This window comes from Hemitrygon akajei, chromosome 14, assembly GCF_048418815.1.
Source record: "Hemitrygon akajei chromosome 14, sHemAka1.3, whole genome shotgun sequence".
NCBI lineage: Eukaryota > Metazoa > Chordata > Chondrichthyes > Myliobatiformes > Dasyatidae > Hemitrygon > Hemitrygon akajei.
Genome location: NC_133137.1, coordinates 103,562,071 through 103,583,169, shown reverse-complemented (window position 1 = coordinate 103,583,169; position 21,099 = coordinate 103,562,071). Strand labels below are relative to the sequence as shown.

The following is a 21,099-nucleotide window of genomic DNA, read 5'->3' as shown; positions in this document are numbered from 1 at the left end:
GGCACTCTGGTAGAGTGCCCGACTCCGAGGCCTCCCTCTGGGTGGCTGCAAGCAATGTAACCTGAGGCCTGGACCTTGTTACCACCCAGGCCACACAGTTCCCCTGCTGTTTGCCAATAATCCAGATAACAGACTTGTAGTACTCCACACCATCAATGTCCAACAGGTTCTTGCAATCACAAGAGTAGCGACTAAGATGATCACTTGCTGTTGGACTACACATTTCCTTCACTTACTGTCGCCCATCTGTTGCAGGAAGCATCACAGCCTGCACAAAGTCCAGCTCCTTCAGTTTCTTCACCAGTGAGCAACTCCTTGATGGGTAGACCTCTGGTACTTCAAGTTCTTGATATCCAGCAGTCTTTTGTGATTGTGTAAAATATGTTTTAAATATGTTTTAAAAATATGGTTGATTCCATAGAACCTGCTGTGTTTGAGCTTGTTGCCATGTTACTGGAAGATGGATGGAACATATGTTGTGATTCAAGAAGCAGCTCTTCAGCCACAAGGAGGAGGCTATGGAGGAGAATGCTGGTGAAAGAACCTTCCCTATGAGAAGCAACTAGCAGTCGGCTGTATTTGTCTGTTTTTGAGGGAGGTCACGATTATAGTGTCACTAAGCTTCATAAGCATTTTTTATTCAAATGTGTCATTTGTAAATGTGTGATTTGAATTACTGTGAAAGTTTTAAAACCAAAACGTGTGGGCCTTGCTCTTTTTCTTTTGGCCCATGGCCTTTTTGACAGCTTGTTGATCTGAGGGTTGGTGAGGCTGGACTGGATAGTTTCCTGTAGGATAAAATCAAGAGCATTTATATTGTGAAGGGCAAAGTCTTGGTTGACAAGTTCTTTTAAGAGTCCCTCCACGAGGTGCCAACTGCTTCTGTCCTTGTAAGCTTGGGTTCTAAATGTGTTTGGCAGAGCTCAGATCCGTGCATGTCATGGTTCAATGGTTCCATATAATATTAAAGAATGTATACAGTATTTTACCTGAAATTCTTGCTCTTAATTGACATCCACAAAAACAGAAGAAACACTTTAGAACCCAAAACCCCTCTTCCCCTCTCTGTCCGCCCCACTTGTTCCAGCAGGAAGCATCAGTATCAGATTGCCTGAGTACAGAGGCCTCCGACAGCCACACCGGCTGTCTGAGTGTTCCGATCTCCCACAATGCCTCAGAATCAGTCGTCCACAGGGCTGTGCAAGGCCTCAGCCTGCAGGCACAAGTCAGGCTGCTCTTGAAAGTGTTGAAAACAGCTAGTCAGCAAGCTCTGAACTGCAGTTGAAGTGCAGATGTAGATCATGAACTCTGACAGAACCCCAGCCACCTTGAAAAGGAAATCCTCATCAAACCTGTTCTTCTGTTTTCTTAAAGAGGACACAGATTTGTTCATGGTACTAATTGTGGTGGGCTTCAGGATGGCTCAGATATGAAATCTGATCTATTATCCCTGTAATTTCTTGCAATATTTGTGATTGGCATCTTACAAGAACACTGCTGATCAGCCTGAGTTTTATGGAGTTGTGATTTTTCACTTATTACAGTATAGATAATTTAAAAATGTTTAGAAATGAAAGGCAATCATCAAAACTAAGGCAGCATGGAATTAAAATCTTACTCTTGTACTAAAGCAAGATTTTTAGAAACCAAAAAGATAATAGGTTTATGGAGTTTTATGGCATAGACGTGGCTCTAAATTAATGCTTTATATTTGTCTTCCCAAAATTTGGAGAGAATGATATACAGAAAGATATGATTAGAATAAAAGAGGAAACATTGAGGATTTCAGCATCTTTAAAAATAGATTAATTGAGACCTGGATAAAAATGGATCTTGAGCAGCTCAGAGCTGCAAGGGAGAGGTTATGATCGTTTTTCAGAGACTGGAACGTTGTAAATGTGTTGGTCACTTTTTTTTTAAAAGGAGAGTGGAATAAACAGCAGCAGGAAGTCGGTCAGCCTGACATGGTGAGCAAGTTGGAAATGATTTAATCATAATTGCTCATCTTCAGCTGTCAGCCTGGGAACATTGTGTGTGATTTGGTCAAATTACTAGGATTGGCGAGTGGTAGTACATGTCATGTAGTCTGCAGTGATTTCCGTGTTTAAAAAATGAGAACCCATGGGATCCAGGGGAAAGAAGAATTTTGGCTCCATTGTAGGAGTGCTCAAAGCCAGTTTGCAGTGGAGTTCTTGTGCCAAGTCCTTTGCCTTTCATGATGTACCGGTATGTCAGTGAATTGAAAATAGGAGGATGTTTCCCTTGGTTAAGGGGATTCAGAGCAGGGTAAGACATTTGGGGAGGTGGAGGTGATGTCACTACATGTATTTAATGGTAAATTGATTTCTGGATGCCAAAAAGTCACATGGTATCGCAGAGTGCAGGAATATGGTATTAAGATGGAAGATCAGGTATGAAGTTTGATAGAGGCACGAGGATGTCAGCGAGTTAGACCGGCAGGAAGGATTTTTAAAACGTAGAGCTTTATAGAGCGGGCGTTGAAGTAGAGGGAGTCAGATTCGGAGGGCTTTGGTGATAACGGGTCAAGGCGAGGTAAGTTACTTGTGAAGAATAGGAAGTATATCTGTGAGGCCGGTGTTCTGTACTGGGTGTGGGATGCCTGGGAGACCCCCAGCCTCCCGTACAGCCACATCTGCACCAGGTGCGTCAAGCTGCAGTTCCTTACCGACCGGGTTAGGGAACTGGAGATGCAGCTCGATGACCTTTGCCTGGTAAGGGAAAGTGAGGAGGTGATAGAGAGGAACTATAGGCAAGTAGTCACACCGGGGCCTCAGAAAACAGTTAAGTAGCTAACAGTCAGGACAGGGAAGGGCAAGAGTCAGATACTAGAGTACCCCTGTGCATGTTCCCCTTAACAATAAGTACTCCTGTTTTGAGTACTGTTGGGGGGAGGGGATGACCTACTTGGGGGAAGCCTCTGGCACAAAGTCTGACCCTGTGGCTCAGAAGGGTAGGGAAGGAATAGGAAGGCAGCAAAGATATGGGATGCTATAGTTAGTGCAGCAGATGGGCGATTCTGTGGATGCAGGAAAGAAACATGGATGGTAGTTTGTCTCCCAGGTGCCAGGGTCCGAGATGTTTCTGATCTCAGCCACAACATCCTAAAGTGGAAAGGTGAACAGCCAGAGGTCGTGGTATATATTGGTACCAATGATATAGGTAGGAAAAGGGAGGAAGTCCTGAAAAAAGACTACAGGGAGTTGAAGCAAGACCTCAAAGGTAGTAATCTCGGGATTACTGCCTGTGCCACGCGACCGTGAGTACAGGAATAGAGTGAGAGGGAGGATAAATGCGTGGCCAAGGGATTGGAGCAGGGGGCAGGGATTCAGATTTCTGGACCATTAGGGCCTCTTTTGGGGCAGGCATGACCTATACACAAAGGATGGGTTGCACTTGAATCCCAGGGGGACCAATATCCTGGCAGGGAGGTTTGCTAAGGCCACTGGGGAGAGTTTAAACTAGAATTGTGGGGGGTGGGAACTGAACTGAAGGGAGGGAGGAAGGGGTGGTTAGCTCACAAATAAAGAAAGCTTGTAGGCAGTATGAGAGGGAGGATAGGCAGGTGATAGAGAAGGGATGTGCTCAGACCGATGGTTTGAGATGTGTCTATTTTAATGCAAGAAGCATCATGAACAAAGCAGATGAGCTCAGAGCGTGGATCAGTACTTGGAGATGTGATGTTGTGGCCATTACAGAGACTTGGATGGCTCAGGGGCAGGAATGGCTACTTAGAGTGCCAGGCTTTAGATGTTTCAGAAAGGACAAGGAGGGGGAGAGGAAGAGATGGGGCATGGCACTGCTGATCAGAGATAGTGTCACGGCTGCAGAAAAGGAGGAAGTCATTGAGGGATTGTTTACTGAGTCTCTGTGGGTGGAAGTTAGAAAGAGGTAGGGATCAGTAACTCTACTGGGTGTTTTTTATAGACTGCCCAATAGTAACAGGGACATCGAGGAGCAGAAAGAGAGACAGATTCTGGAACGATGCAGTAATAACAGGGTTGCTGTTAATTTCCCCAGTATTGATTGGCATCTCCCTAGAGCAAGTGGTTTAGATGGGGTAGAGCTTGTTAGATGTGTTCAAGAAGGTTTCCTGACACAGTATGTGGATAAGTGTACAAGAGGAGAGGCTGTACTTAATCTGGTATTGGGAAATGAACCTTGTCAGGTCTCTCAGTGGGAGAGCAGTTTGGAGATAGCATTGGAGAGGGATAGGAACAGACAAGTTAGGAAAGCATTTCATTGGAGTAAGGGGAGATGTGAAGCTAGTGGGCAGGAACTTGGAAGCATAAATTGGGAACAGATGTTCTCAGGGAAATGTACGGCAGAATAGTGGTAAATGTTCAGGGGATATTTGCGTGGCATTCTGCACAGGTACATTCCACTGAGACGGAAAGGATGGTAGGGTACAGGAACCGTGGTATACAAAGGCAGTTGAAAATCTAGTCAAGAAGAAAAGAAAAGCTACGAAAGGTTGAAAAAACTAGGTAATGATAGAGATCTAGAAGATTATAAGGGTAGCAGGAAGGAGCTTAAGAATGAAATTAGGAGAGCCAGAAGGGGCCATGAGAAGGCCTTGGCAAGCAGGATTAAGGAAAACCCCAAGGCATTCTACAAGTAGGTGAAGAGCAAGAGGATAAGACATGAAAGAATGGGACAATCAAGTGTGACAGTGAAAAAATGTGTATGGAACTGGAGGAGGTAGCAGAGGTACTTAAGGAATACTTTGCTTCAGTGGTCACCTCGGAAAAGGACCTTGGCGATTGTAGGGATGACTTACAGCAGACTGAAAAGCTTGAGCATATAGATGTTAAGAAAGAGGATGTGCTGGAGCTTTTGGAAAGTATCAAGTTGGATAAGTCACCAGGACTGGACGAGATATACTCCAGGCTACTTGTGGGAGGCGAGGGAGGAGATTGCTGAGCCTCTGGCAATGATTTTTGCATCATTGGGGAAGGGAGAGGTTCCGGAGAATTGGAGGGTTGCAGATGTCGTTTCCTTATTCAAGAAAGAGAGTAGAGATAGCCGAGGAAATTATAGACCAGTGAGTCTTACTTCAGTGGTTGGTAAGTTGATGGAGAAGATCCTGAGAGGCAGGATCTTTGAACATTTGGAGAGGCATAATATGATTAGGAGTACAGATTTCCCCCGCAATCCAAAGGTAGAGCGTTCCTATGAAACTGTTTGTAATCTGAAATGTCGTAAAGCGAAGAAGTAATTACCATTAATTTATATGGGAAAAAAATTTTGAGCATTCCCAGACCCAAAAATATAACCTACCAAATCAAAGCAAATGACACATAAAACCTAAAATAACACTAACATATAGTAAAAGCAGGAATGATAGAATGAATTTACACCCTATATAAAGTAGAATTATTGTAGGTATGGTTTAGTTTCACTTATCAAACTCGGGAAGACAGCGAACCAAAATTGATTTGGGGGGGGGGGGGGGAATCGGCACATACACGCATGCGCAAACAATTGCCTGCACAAGGCTTCACGGTCATTGTAGTCTTTCTCGGGGTAAACACACATATAAAGCGGGTGTCTTTTTTTCGTAAAAGCGGAAATCCTCTTTGGTTAGCGAAAACAGGTACTAATTTAAGTCTTTTGTAACAGCGAGTTGTCGTAAAGCAAACGTTTGAATAGTGGGGGGCCACCTGTAGTCAGCATAGCTTTGTCAAAGGCAGGTCGTGACTTACGAGCCTGATTGGATTTTTTGAGGATGTGACTAAACACATTGATGAAGGTAGAGCAGTAGATGTAGTGTATATGGATTTCAGCAAGGCATTTGATGAGGTACCCCTTGCAAGGCTTATTGAGAAAGTAAGGAGGCATGGGATCCAAAGGGACATTGCTTTGTGGATCCAGAATTGGCTTGCCCACAGAAGGCAAAGTGTGGTTATAGATTTGCTGATGACACAAAGAATGGGTGTGTTGTGGATAGTGTGGAGGACTGTCAGAGGTTACAGCTGGACATTGATAGGATGCAAAACTGGGCTAAGAAGTGGCAGATGAAGTTCAACCCAGTTAAGTATTAGGTGGTTCATTTTGGTAGCTCAAATATAATGGCAGAATATAGTATTAATGGTAAGACTCTTGGCAGTGTAGTGGATCAGAGGGATCTTGGGGTCTGAGTCCATAGAACACCCAGAGCTGCTGCGCAGGTTGACTGTGTGGTTAAGAAGGCGTATGGTGTATTGGCTTTTGTCCACCGTGGGATTGAGTTCAAGAGCCAAGAAGTAATGCTGCAGCTATGTAGGACCCTGGTCAGATCCCACTTGGAGCACTATGCTCAGTTCTGGTCACCTCACTACAGGAAGAATGTAAAAACTATAGAAAGGGTGCAGAGGACATTTACAAGGATGTTGTCTGGATTGGAGAGCGTGCCTTATGAGAATAGGTTGAGTGAACTTGATCTTTTCTCCTTGGAACAAAATAGGATGAGAGGTGACCTGTTAGGGGTGTATAACATGATGAGAAACATTGATCACATGGATAGTCAGGCTTTTATGCAGGTCTGAAATGGCTAACACAAGAGGACACAGTTTTAAGGTGCTTGGAAGTAGGTACCGAGGAGATGTCGGCTAAGTTTTACGCAGAGAGTGATGAGTGCATGGAATGGGCTGTGCTGGCGACAGTGGTGGAGGTGGATACAATAGGGTCTTTTAAGAGCCTCCTGGATAGGCACATGGAGCATAGATAAATAGAGGGCTCTGGGTAGCCCTAGGTAATTTCTAAAGTAAGTACGTGTTTGACACAGCATTGTGGGCAGAACGGCCTGTATAGTGCTATAGGTTTTCTATGTTTCTACGAGGGTATTGAATTTCAATTTTGAGTGAGTTTGGGAGAGCATTATATCTTGTCATCAAGACTAGCGTGAATGTGATTTGGAGAGAGTTTATGTGCTTACAGAGGAAGATGTTTTTCTGCCAGATATTAATACTTGTATAAAAGTTTGAAGGCAAAACTAGCTAATAGTGCTTTGCCTTTACATTATTAACTGGGTACAAAAACAAAGCAATAAGTAGTATTGCAGAAGTTGTTTTGGTTTCTGCCACATGATGACCCTGAAATACCTCTTGCAAATTATAGATTTTATGCCATATGGTTTTAAAAAGTACACAATTATTTTTACTACTCATTGCATTCCCTTTCATTTTCAGTGTGAGATCACCAACTAGTTACAGATTTGATGGATGATGATCCACATGCGACTGAGTAGTGATGTTTTCTGTGGGGAAGAGTAGAAGATTGCCTCCAGTTCGTTATGATGGGATAACCTTTCCATATTTGAGTGCTGTTATATCTACGGACTTGGGATCAGGTTTTACCATTATATTGACGTTGCTCAGCTCTGTTTCCTGCCTGAATCCTTCGGCTTCTCTCTTGTGAAACTTCTTGTATGGTGTCCCCTCTTGACTTTGTGTATTCCTCTAATAAGTGACTTGAAAACAAAAGCCAAAAGTATTTGGCAGCAACTACTCTCTTCTGAAGTTTCACAATTAAATTTATCTTCTCCCTCCTTTCTTTCTTTCTTGAATCTCTCCCCTCCCCCATCCCCTTGTTTCTCATCTATTTCCTTGTTACAGAGAAGGCAACCATTTGGGCCAACTGGTCTCTCATCCCAGAGCAATCCCGATCTCTCCACTTATTCCCCTATACCTGTTCTCATCTACATACTCACCAATACCACTGATTCTCCTGTCGCCACCTAACTTACAGTAACCAATTAATGTATCAACCAACATGTCTTTAGGATGTAGGAGTAAACTGGGGAAACCCATGCAGGTTCAAATTCCACACAAGCGACACTGGAGATCAGTTTTGAACCTAGGTGGTTGTGGCCTTGAAGCAACAGCACAAACTATTACATTGCCGTGCTGCTCTCTCAACCTTCTGTTCATCTCTCCTCTACCCAAGCTCTCCTTGGTTAGTATCCCTTTCTCCCTTATGCTTCTAAAGCACCATGGAGTATTTCTTTAGGAATAACAACAATAATTAGTATTTACAGATGTCCACATTGCATGCTTTTAGTTTTTCTGACTCGGAGGTGATAATTAGTGCATCTAATTCTGTTGGGGGAAACTTCTTCCCAAGTGCAAAAAATAAGTTTTCCTCTGCCTGTGCAGCAAAATTATATTAAGCGTGTGATGAGATTAATCCATTAATAAAATTTTCTCTATTGAAGTAGAAAATACTCAGCAGTTACAAATCCCAATGTTAGTTTATCTGTGTGGCTCCCTTTTATACAAGTCATTGACTATCTTTGGTAATCAAGGTAATTCCTAAAAGAGAAGTGGGAAGTAGCGATAAGCCTTTCCCTTTTGAGAAGTTTGTGTGTTGTTTAGAAGGTGGAGTTTATAGATATTTTTTCTTGCTGATTTCTCTATTGTGATTCTTCAGAAGGTATTGACTTCATTGGGAAGATTGGATGTCTAGATTCCATGAACCTAATGTTACCTGCCTGTAATTACTTGTGTGTTAGACCAATTTGACAATATAAATGCTGTAAGCGTCACAGTTGAATTTTACCATACGTGTCTGAGCACACCTCAATAGCATTTGGTAGACTGGTTGTGACTTAGAACTATTTTAATCATGAAAGCACCAAAAAACCCACAAAATTTGTGGTTGGAAGCTATAAATCTAAAACTCTGACAACTAACCGGAGTTTTAACCGGAGTTTCTCTATAATCCACAGCAGTATTTGGGATTATACATTTTGGACAGAGGTTCAATTGTAAACTCTGAGAGTGGGGGAAAATGGAAGCTCCAATTTTTCTCATTTCTCCTCCATCTTGACCCACAACTCTCCAACTGTTGTATAAAATGTTCATCTCTGTGGGTATATTTTGTACCTTAATGGCCATAACACAAAGTGCCCAATCTCTAATCTATGTTGTGCCTGGTTGATGTCATCTGATTCATCAGTCATAAAAGTAATTCATTCTCATCTCACTAATGCAGAAATGTCAGCTGGAATGCTGCTTATTGAACTCTTATTGGGGTGAGATATTGCTTTGTTTCAGAATAGTTTGTGGGTGATCATATCTGACGTAGCCTGGATGGATGAAGGGAAAGATGGCTACTATTTATTACCTGTTGACCCATGCGCCCTTAAAACCTTGAGAAAAAGTGTAAATCTTGGTTTGTGCTTTATTATTCTAAAAATGTGTAATGTGATTACAGAAATCTAATCCTCACCAGTTAACAAAAGATCTATTTTTTTCCTGAAGATTGGTGGGATTTAGTTTTCTAGTTCAATTTGCTTTGCTGATGTGAGTCAAATGTAAGATTTATTTTATTCTCCTAAAGATTAAACTCCTTAAGGGCAAAACTTCAATTAATTAGTGTAGATTTATTTTTTGTTTTACAAATATTGGCAACTAATTTTTTTGTTTGCTTACCTAATTCTCAAGGTAAAATGGGGAATCACTTTGTGGAAAGTGATCACTTTCATTTGCTGTGAGGCTGAGGCCTGTTGGACTTCCAGCCTTAGCAGGATAATTATTGTCAGTTTTTGTTTATACAACAAATGAATTGATGTTCTACTGAAAGAGCATTACTGGCTACTTCTGCATTTAGTCCTGTTTAAGTGATGATCAAGTACTTGTTAATTTTAAAATACTGTACACTGACTCCTTTTAAGTGTTATTGATGCTCTGTTTAAATTATCTACATCTTATTTGCACATTTATGTTTTGATCTTTCTGCACGTAGTCATATCTGGCTTGAAGTAACCAGTATAGGTATTGCTGTATTATATTCTTAGGTAATCCCTTAGAATCAAGAATGATTTGCTTCCATAGCAGTCATGTTGTGTCTGAGACCTACATCTGGGGCAAGTGGTTCCTGACAGGATGGACAGGGGGTAGTTTATGAGATTGTGCACTTCTTCCACCATATGAATGGTACTTCTTGTTGTAATGCCTTGATTTGAGATTCTTGGTGATATTCCAAAATGCCCCTTCTCTTTGAGTGGTTATGGGCTAGGAAGCTGCTGTTTATTTCAAGGAGCCTTCAAGAATGTGATTCTTTTCCTTGGGCAGTCTTTGTGTATCCGGTTTCAGGCATGCATATGGCAAGGTCTGTCAAATGGAGCATGTTGCGAGTTCAAGCCTCAGTGTTAGGGATAGTGGCCTAGGAGAGGATGTTAACATTGACATTCCTTCCAATTAATTCAGGTTTTCTAAGTTACTGTTTACGGTGTTTCTCCGGTGCCTTGAGATAGCTTAAGATAGCTTAAGATTTAGAAGCAGAGCAGCATGAGTTTGGGTTGAAGGTTTTGATCTTAACTCACTGAAAGCAATGGATCACAGCTCCAAATGGAAATTGATTCTGTTCATTGGCTCAGATACTGATATTTGAAATAGATTTCTTCTTTTAGGGAACTGTTCTGATTAATCAACCTAGTCTGATTTAAACCTCAAAGCTATCAATTCTCAGTTTCCACTTCAAAATAATTCCAAATAGCTTGAAGTTGTATTCTCTGGTGAGGTCTGTTGGCCACTTGTGTAGTCCCATAGCTTGTTATGTGACTAATTAATAAGGATGAGTCCTTTCTGGTATCGGAGAGGGAAATTATGTTGTTGGTAAATCTTTATTGCTGCTGTTTTTATAGCTGATTAAATTTTATTCTTAAACAAATATTTATCAAACTGATAAAATTGATCCATAATCATTGAATTAATGTAGCTGATCATCTAGCACATTTCCTTCCAATTAAGATTTCATGGATGTTGGTGGCACAATGTCATTAGTTGTTTAGAGTGAAAATCATTTAACAGCTGAACGATTGCCTCATTAATTCTTTGCAGATAAGCTTTGTTCATTGTTCTGGGAGTTGATTTTCTAAAAAGCTGACCTAATCCAAGTTCTAAAAACAGTGTGGTCAGTTTAAAAAGTGCATTTGAGACTGAGTGCGTCTTTGCGTGGTGCTGATTGTTGATCAGAATTGCAGGTAAATAACTGCTCGATCTACAGAAATGTCCAACAGCAAGACTTTAACAAACAAACGCAATGATGTGGCAGCCAGCCTTACCTCCACACAGGTATATGAGGAAACAACTGCATTGGCTGTAATTGCTGAAATGCATTGATATTTGTAGACACATTGTCTGGAAATAGTATCGTATCAACATATGTCTTAAATTTTGTATGAAAAATATTTGTTTGGATTTTTAAACAATATTATAGCAATATTATTTCCTGATGTAGGCTCTCAGCCTGAAATGTCAAGTGTTTATTTCTCTCCGTAAGTGCTGCCTGACCTGCTGAGTTCCTGCAGCATTTTATATGTGTTACCTTGGATTTTCAGCATCTGCAGAATCTCTTGTGTTTATGTAGCATTATTTTGATCCCAGCAATATTTTAATTTTAGACTCTAGAGTTTTAGTCTTGAATCTATATGCAATGTGCAGAATATTGTATATTTGGTTTTAGGCATCTTTTCCCAAATTTTATTTGTTATTGGAACCATATTTTAAGTAAAGAAACCAAACTTTCTGATCTTCGTATTTTATTTGTAATCCTTTCAGGATTTTCTGTAAGTTTATTTCAAAATGTGTGAGTAATTTCATTTCTCATTTAATAGATAAAATCTGTTGACTTTTAAAGCTGTGCTGGAGTGATGATTCAAACTTTCTGCACCTATTCAAAAAACTATTTCAAAAAGCTGTGGACTACAAAGTAATGTCTTAAGTAATTTAATCCATTTACATTATAATGAAACTTCATTTTTACGAAGTTTCATCCTGAACTCTATTTAGAATCTATTCCAAATTTTAATCTTTTTTCATCATGTAACATTTCAACCCCCCCCCCCCAGGCCATTAAAACCACACTGGTGTATTGTTACAAGACAAACAAAGATAGTGATTTTTTTGTTGTTTGTGTGTACCAGGCAAAATATGGCACATATCCCTCTCACTGTACTGTTATCAGTTTCTGCATCTGGTATTTGTTTATGCCTTTAACGAATCAATTTAATATCTCTTTTTACAATTTAATTTGTGTTGCTTGTTCAATAAATATTTGTAATGCATACAAAATTCTGGAGGAATTCAGCAAGTCAGGCAGCCTTGGTCTCGATCTGAAACATAGTCTGCTTTTTTTCCTCTATAGATGCTGCTTGACCTGCTGAGTTCTTTCAACATTTTGTATGTGCTACAAACAGTTGTTTAATCTGGTAACATTTCATTGGTTTCTTTTGATTTATCAACAGCATGACTGGTGACTTTAGGCTTTCTGGTAGCAAATTCTGAGGGAAAAAATGTTCTTGCTCTGAACACTGTAACTAGGGAGTAGATTTGAAACAATAGAAGGGGCTCTGCAACCTTATTTTAATTTTTTTTTAAATCCTGCCTTTTGGGGCAAACTGACTTGCGCTCTTTCTTTTATTCCCTTCCTTGGTAATGGTTTCGAAATGCTGGCCAGATCCCACGTCTGTGGTGTTAGTAAACATTTGGAGAAAAATACTGTTCCCAGTTTTTTTTAAACCAATCTAGAGTAAATACTCTTTTTTTCCCCCTTTATAAATAGCAGATCCAGTTTGCTGATCAGAAGCAAGAATTCAACAAACGTCCAACAAAAATAGGTCGCCGTTCCCTTTCTCGATCAATCTCACAATCCTCTACGGACAGCTACAGTTCAGGTAGGCAATACAATAAAATGCCCTATATACCATTTCCTTATCAATCCCTTCCTCAGCCCAAAGTTATCACTGTTGTTTGCTTGTGTATGTGCTTGAGTGGTATTCATCGTACAGTATCTCAACTAGAGCTGTTCATAGTACTTTGGGTGAAGTTTCTTAGTGTCTTCTCCAGTAAAGATGCAGCATATTTGATTTGCACTGCTTGCCTTTTGTTACTGCATGAAAGGTAATGTGCCATTCACTTCCTAGAAGTTGAAAAGACCTGCACTAATTTGCTTGTTTATATATTTACATAGAATATATAACAATAAGCTATTTTTGAACAAATCATTAGAAATTTAGTTTGGATTTTACCAATAGGTCCAAAGATGTAAACACGTCAAGTTTTCCAAGTTGGTTACTTGAACCTGCAGTTAGTGAGGTTGCTGATCTTGGCATAACCATGGGACAGTTCTTGTTGGATTCAGATTGAAGACCATTTGAGGTGTGTTCAGTTGGGAAAAAATATATTCATGACACTGAAAAATGGTAATCAGTAAATAATGATATAATATAGATTCATTTGCTTCAACCGTGGCTTTGAATTTATGATCTCAGCCTCTTGCAGAGGGAAGAAAATTAAAGTTCTTCAAGGGCTGAACATAGGAAGACATTGAGGAGAGAAAATCTGAGGAGTCATTTTTGTACTGTTCTTCCTGGAGAGCAGATGGGAGATTTCTAATAGTTTTGTAACTGATATGTTCTCCAGGAACATGGCTGAACAGCAGGTCAATTTCATCCTTTCCCCAAATTACAGGAACAATACCAAAATATCAAAATACATTTTGCTAGTCATTAACACCATCTAGTTCATTCTCTAGTGTTACTTAATAGTTAGGCATGAGGTGCAAATAATAGGGGCAGAAATTCACAGGAATCACCAGTGCTTATTGGTGTAATTTAGTTTGAAACTAGTTCAAACATAATGATAATAGGATGTCCTTGCCCAAGGTGTGTCTTTGAAACTTTGAGAGAATGTGAGGTAGATGAAGGACCAGCAGCAATGGCTTTAGAGGGTACAAAGTCAGAGACTAACAGGGATGCATGGGTGTCTTGTATTTGGTTTTCTTTTATAGTTATTGAGTCTTAACTATAAGTCACCAGTCCATCTATTTGAACATTGTTTTAATACCTTTTTCAATGGCTGTCAGATTGGCCTTTCTCTTTATCCCCTGAATGGAACTTGTTGATTTTGTTACAGAAGTTCAAGAATCGAAAAAGTGTTCAACACTTTGTAGCCTGTACAAAGGATTCCTGTAAATAAATTAGTTCTGTGCATTATCCTGTGTTTTGAGAGGAAAGTCTAGAAATAGCCACCCTCTGTATACACTGGTAATGGCTGTACTCACCAGTTACTGCAAATATTACTGGAAACAACCGACAGCTTGCACTGGATTGCATTAACCTTCAAGCAAACACTTGCTGCTTGATTCAAATCTGCCTGCATTTCACCATCGTTCTATAGTGATGGAACTAGCCACTAACCAGCTTCTCTTTTTTTCTTCCTCTCCAGAACTGATGGGTATGTCTATGCAAAATAATGGTAAGCAGTTGGTAGAAATAGTTTGGAAAAAAAATGAAGCTGTTCATAGAGACAGGTATGAGAAAGCAATTACTCATCCCAATACATACTCAACTGCTGCAGTTACATCTCATCTCAAAGGACACAGAGGAAACCATACCGCAGTTGAGAAGATAAATCACTATGAGCTAGTACTCTGTTACAAAATGAATTTAATTTTGCTTCTTTTCAGGAGGTAGATGTCTAGAAATTACTAATGACAGTATTAGAGCTCAAATGCTGAAAACAATCACTAAAAATGCTCTTTTGTTTTGAGGAAATGTAAACCTCTGTTATAAAGACAGGCTAACTTGTAACAAAGAGCCATGGCTCTGCTATAAATAGTTATGGTGCTATTGTTTGTCCACTAATAGCACAACACACATTTCCAGGTCCATATTCTTGGGAGATTTTAGTCTTTTTTTCTCCCCTTCGTGCAGATTTGTTCATTGGAACTCACCCCTCACCATTTGACGTAGTAATCATTGGCAATAGGCTGTTGAACCTGAAGGAAGAGGAGTTTCCCAGTCACATGACTTCTACCAGAGTCTGAGTTAACACAGCAAAATCTAGCAGTCAAAACCCTATTATGTCTTTTGCTTTGTTTGCTTAATATCCAACTAATACATTTCAGATTGAACTTGTAGGCTAGAGGGTGTGTGAAATTCTGTTAGTAACTATAAATTTGAACACTTACTGATGTGTCATTGAAAAGAGAAATGCAGAATGTCATTGGAATACTTTATAGTTTACTCATAACTGAAGTCATTGGGGCATATCTTGGAGATATCTGAAGGCAGTTCTTTGTCAGTTCAATGTTAAACTATTGTAAATTAGAAATCTTCATGGTTATAAATCATACCTCTGGGGTTGTCTTCTCAAATACCAAATCACATGACTCTAATAAAACTGAATCTTAATCTGTTAGTGCCAGATTTCCTATTTTAGCATAGTTAGTGACCCTAATCTAGCCAATGTCTATTACTTTAGTTACAAAATGTAAATGAACAATATTTTAATTATAAGCAAGAAAAAATCTGCAGATGCTTTAAATCCAAGCAACACACAGAATGCTGGTGGAACTCAGCAGGCCAGGCAGTATCTGTGGAAAAGAATACAGTCGACGTTTTGGGCTGAGACCCTTCATCAGGATTGGGGGCGGGGTGGTGGGAAATGAGAAGTCAGAGTAAGAAAGTGGAGGGAGGGCAGGAAAAACCACAAGGTGGTAGGTGAAAATGGGAAGGGGAGAGGGGGTGAATTAAAGAGCTGGGAGGTTGATTGGCGAAAGAGATACAGGGCTGTGGTGGGGGGGGGGGGAAATCAGATAGGGAGAGGACAGAAGGCCATGGAAGAAAGGAAAAGAGGGAGGAGCACCCTGATTATTTTAACTTTTATACTGTTTTGACAATTTAATTTTTTTTGCACACTTTTGCTATGACAAATCCCTGATTACTTATTTTTCAAAGTAACTGCCTTGCCTTTTATAGTTCTTTCAACATCTGTGTAGTGTATGGAAGGCAGAATCTGCTAAGGAGGTCACTTTAAGGAAGAAAAACCTTGAATAAACGGATCTATTTATTTTGTGAAGTAGGAAATTATTTAAGTGTTTAATAATCTCAAACAGAAAGATAATATTTCATACTAAATTAAATTTCAGATTATAAGTAACTCAAACACCCACTGAAAATTATTGAGAGGGAGGTGAGTAGTGTAAATGTACCCAATGTTAAGATTTTTGAAAGCTAGTTCAAACACCTAAAATGCCAGTTTACTAAGTATTCTCCTGATTTATAAAGGTGTTATAGATAGAAAATATCATTAATTGGGTAAAGGATGACAAAAATGTGTCTTTAATTATGTAAAAGCTCTACTTTTATATTGGGCAGTAATCACTTATTTTTCTACTTTACTTTTGTATTATGATAGTTGTAATCTCAAGTTTGCGGGACTTTTAGTTTACCTCCTCCCTTTTGGATGACACTGAGCTGTGCATATTTTTCTTTTAGCATACACAAGCAGAAACATAACTTTGTTGTTGACTTGTATTTGAAGGTGTGAGCTTTGAACTTGTTGATCCTAATTCTTGAGCTGAAATGTTTCTGCTTGTGCCAGCGACGTACTCTGCAGGTTAGCACATCAATGTTTTTCACTCGTGCACGTTGGAGTGCAGAAGTTGGAGATGAGTGCAAGGTCAGTTGGTATTGAATTTGACCTTCTCCTCCATGCTTGCCTTGGCACAGGGTCCAAGGGTTGAGTCCTTTCTTACTAGCTCCTTGCCTTAATCCCAGGGCTGCCCAGAGTCAGTTCTCTTTTTTTAATTAAATTAAGTACATGTACATTTCATAATTTTTCTTTAATTCACCTTGTTATGTTTAGCTGTTCAAATATAAAATAATTATTTTCACTTTTTTATACTGTTGATTATCAGACACCTTTAAAATATTAAGAGTTGGGATAGCACTGAGTTCTATAAGGATGTTACAAGTTCAGGGGCTCAAGGCCTTTTGCAATGTACCCATGGGGCAACAGCTGTGGACAGACCTCAAGCTTGTTTTTAATTTCAGTGGTGGGGTGGGGGGAATGAGGATACACATCAAGAAGGCAGACTAGACTCTTGTAACTAGAATTTACCTCTACTATTAATTGTAACCATTAGAAAATTGAAAGGGAACGGGGAAACTACCCTTTTGAGCATTTAGGAAAGGTGTGAAGCTCCACATTGTTCTGGCAGTCTTCTTTTGATCTATCAAAGCTTAAAACCAATCCTACATGTTTGTTATCATTGAGAACTGAGCAGTTCCTAATTTGATATTATTTGTCAGGTTTATCAGGAATCTACAATTGAGACAGTAAAGACTATGGGGTCAAGCCACATTTTAGCAATAGTTCTGGAGATGTTCTTGATAACCAGCCACAACTCTAGCCAAGCTGTCCTAGTACAGTTACAATACTGGTGTCTATCTGATGATGTGCAAGTTGCCCAGGATGTGTCCTGTTCAACAATAGCAGATAGTTACCACAATCTGCAATCCGTCTGCTCTCAATCATCAGTAAAGTATCATTGACAGAGCTCTCAAGTGGCACATATTCAGTAATCATCTTTTAAATATTGCACATTTTGGGTATCAGCAGGATCCTTCTGTTTCAGATCTTGGCACAGTCTTGATGCATACTGTATATTGACCAGAGAGCTGAACTTTGGACATGAGATGAGTGACTGCCTTTGACATCAGGACAGCATTTGACAAGGTGTGGCATCAAGGCAGCCTAGTAAAACTGCAGCTGATGGACATCAATGAGAAACCACTTCAACATCTGGAGTTATACCCTGCTTAAGTGAAGATTGTTTAGGTTGGTTGGAGGTCAGGTATCTTTGTCTAGCTAATCAGTGCAGAATTTCCTCACAACAGTGTCCGAGAGCCAACCATCTTCAACTGCTTCATCTTCAGCCAGCCTTCCTTTAGAAGGTCACAAGTGGGTATATTTTTTGTTGATTGCCTGATATTCACTTCCATTTGCAACTCCTCAGCAAAAATGCAGCAAAGCCCAGACACCTTGTAAAAAAATTTGTGCTCCAACCAGAGTGAGTCTGACTAGTTTCCCTTGACATTTGACAGCACTATCATTACCAAGTCCCTCGCCATTGGCATTCTGAGGGCAACCTTAACCAGATACTGAACTGGAACAGCACATTAATACAAGAGCAGATCATTGGCTGATATCCAAAACCATCTACTGCGTGAAAGTCAGGAGCATCATGGACTACTATGCACCTGCCTGAATGAATGTTGCTTCATCAACACTAAAGCTTAACGTACAGAAAACATAAGAGGTTCTGCAAATGCTGGACAAACTCAACAAGTCGGGCGATATCTATGGAGGGGAATAAACTATTGGCATTTTGGGATAAGATTCTTCATCAGAACTGAAAAAGGGGGCAGAAGAAGCTTGTCATCTTCTAGGATAAACAACCCATTTGGTAGTTAGTTATCCACAAACCCAAATGTTCATTCTATACACCATTGGCAGACAGCATTTACTGTACACAAAATGGACTGCAGTTACTCACTAGGCTGCTCCAACAACACCTCAGATTTGATCTTTGCAGTACTATGCAAAAGTCTTGGGCACATATAGCTAGAGCACCTGGACTTTTGCACAGTACCATATTTGTCAACATGGAGCAGAGAGCAAGTTTGTAGATCTGGCGAGATTTAGTGACGTACCAAATCTCCTCTGAACTCCAAGTGAAGTAGAGCCACTGGCATTTTTTCTTGATTGCATCATTGTGTTGAGACAGGATAGGTTCTCTGAGATGTTGACACCCATGAATTTGAAGCTGCTTACCCTTTCCACTGCTGGCCTTTTAATGAAGAGTGACGTGTGTCTGCCTGACTTTCCTTTCTGTGAAGTTCACAATCAATTCCTAGGTCTTGCTAACAATAGATGCAAGATTGTTGTTCAGATGCCACTCCATCAACTGATCTAACACACTCCTTTGTCTCCTTGTTGCCACCTGAGATTCTACCAACAACAGTTGTCACTGGTGAATTTATCGAAGGTGTTCAAGCAGTGCTTAGCCATGCAGTTGTGTGTAGAGATTGTGGAACAATGAGTCAAGCATGCATCCTTGAGGTGTACCTGTATTGATAGCGAAGCGGTGATGTTACTGTATTGCCGATCTGCATTGACTGTGGTCTCCTGATATAGGAAGTCAAGGATCCAGTTGCAGAGGGTGGTACGGAGGTCCAGTTTGTAAAGTTTGTTCATTAGTTCTGAGGGGATGATGGTGTTGAATACTGAGTTGAAATATTAAAGCTTGGGTGGCACTTTAAAGCTCGGTTGTGAAGCAGTATTTGTAATGTAGGTCAAGAGTAAGGAAGGAGCATTCCTATGAGGAGACTAATTGCACAGTTCACAATTTGCCAATGTGTAAAGTTATGTAATGGAAATGAGGTAATGTCTTCCAATTATACATAACCAGTGGAAAAAGTAGATGTCTTTTCAGGAGACCTGGTAATAAAGTGGAGCAGTAGAGCAGGTGTAGATCATGTAGTCACTCATTTGTTCTGCTTTTCAATAAGGCCACAGCTGATCCTTGCCTCAATTCTAGGTTCCTGCAATTTTTCGATAACTAATGGTTCCTCTGTAGTCCAAAAACTCTTCCCATTTCAACCTCGATTAAGTTCAGTGTCTTAACATCCATACTTGTGGGTTAGAAATTTCGAAAGATTCATGAGGAAAGAAATTCCTCCTCATTTACATCTTGCATAGGTGAGGTCTGACAACTTATCTTGTCAACTGTTCTCAGAATATGGAACAAAAAATAGCAGGTGCTGTAAATCTGAAATAAGAACAGTGATTGCTGAGTGTTCATCAGGACCAGCAGCATCAGAGCGAGAGAAGCAGGGCTGAAGTGCCAGTGATTGGCTTCCTCCATTTAGTCCATGATGTGGTGACCTCTATATTGGAGAGGTTGAAGGCAGATTTGGTAATCACTGCACCTCTGTTCAGTGCACAAGGGTGACTCTGAGATTTCAATCACTAATATCTATCCCATTCCTGCTTTGATACTCTTAGTCCTTCAGTTTCTGAGATGCACAAACCACCCTGTCTGGCACCAACAGTCATTCCACAGTCAAAGTCACTTAGCTCACAATTCTTCCCATTCTAAAGTTTGTTGTGCATTTATGGATTGAGTTGCTGCCACATAATTTCCTGATTTTATTCAAAAGTAATTGTTTCTGTGGCTTTAAGCTCATTAATTTTGTTATTTTTCCAGTTCTGATGAATGGTTCTTGACCTCAAAAGTACCTTTTGTTTCACTCCCCAGTGATGCTTGTGATATATTGGTTGTCCCACTGTTTTGATCTCCCCTCAGAAGTTTGTGTCTCCCTGAGACTCTGAGGGTGATTTTTGCTGGATAAATGTTGAGAGGATGTTTCCTTTAAGAGTACCTGGACCATTTACTTAAAATTTACCTAATTTACTTCTCTGAGCATAAATACTTCTTGGACTTCGGTGAAGTAGTGCTCAGCTAAATAATCATATTAAATTTGAAATCTTACAACAAATGTTTAAATGTTAAGGTCAAGAAGTAAGTTTCATTGCTGGGCCTCCTCTTCCCTTGGGGCATTTAACAAACTCTCTTGGAGGGCACATGGATGATAGAAAAATGGAGGGTTATGTAGGAAGGAAGGGTTAGATTGAACTTGGAGCAGATTTAAAAAGTTAGCACAACATTATGGACTGAAGGGCCTGTACTATGCTGTAATGTTCTATGTTCTTTTGGATATATGCTCACTTGAAATAGTATTAGTTTACTGAAAAATATCTTGAGAATTATGCTGCCTGCTGTGACTCTCCAAGGCATTTATTCACCTTTATCTACATGAATAAAGCAGTCTTAAGAAGGTCAATTCAGTAAATGCTTAACCATTCTGGTTATCTGTACGTGTGCCTAATCGAAGCTATTTTGCAATTTGATTGTACAGTGTGTTCTTAAAATAGTTTTTGTGCATCTGCACAGTGACTTTAATGAGATTGTAAGATTTTGTAGCCTTGTGACCCTTCAGGCGCTGTCTGTGTGGACTTATTTTTCTCTCTTTAATTACATGGGTTTCTTCTGGGTATTCCAGTTTGCTGTCATCCCAGAAATGTGCTGGTACTGTAATTGAATACCTAAATGAGCCCTTTGTAAAGATTATTGGCAAGAAGAGTCAAAGAGGAGTTGCTGGGCATATCAGTAAGAATGTTTTGGGAGGCAGGGTATTGCGTGGGGTAGGAAACAGGATTGCTGTGCCAGGCACTGGCATGGACCCTA

The 21,099-nt window shown here is 40.0% G+C and overlaps 1 protein-coding gene across 9 annotated transcripts in view; it reads left to right on the top strand.

The window, feature by feature from the left end:
• LOC140738872 (putative adenosylhomocysteinase 3) overlaps positions 1-21,099 on the top strand; it is a 100,999-nt gene that overhangs the window by 37,273 nt on the left and 42,627 nt on the right. For 2 of the 9 annotated variants that reach the window (XM_073066841.1, XM_073066843.1), the window contains exons 2-3: positions 12,565-12,676; positions 14,229-14,258. In XM_073066841.1, the coding sequence (XP_072922942.1) occupies positions 12,565-12,676; positions 14,229-14,258 (142 nt within the window). Of the gene's footprint in view, positions 1-10,939; positions 11,076-12,564; positions 12,677-14,228; positions 14,259-21,099 lie in introns of those variants that run through there. The other 7 variants (XM_073066845.1, XM_073066847.1, XM_073066844.1 and 4 more) reach the window with 5 other exon arrangements.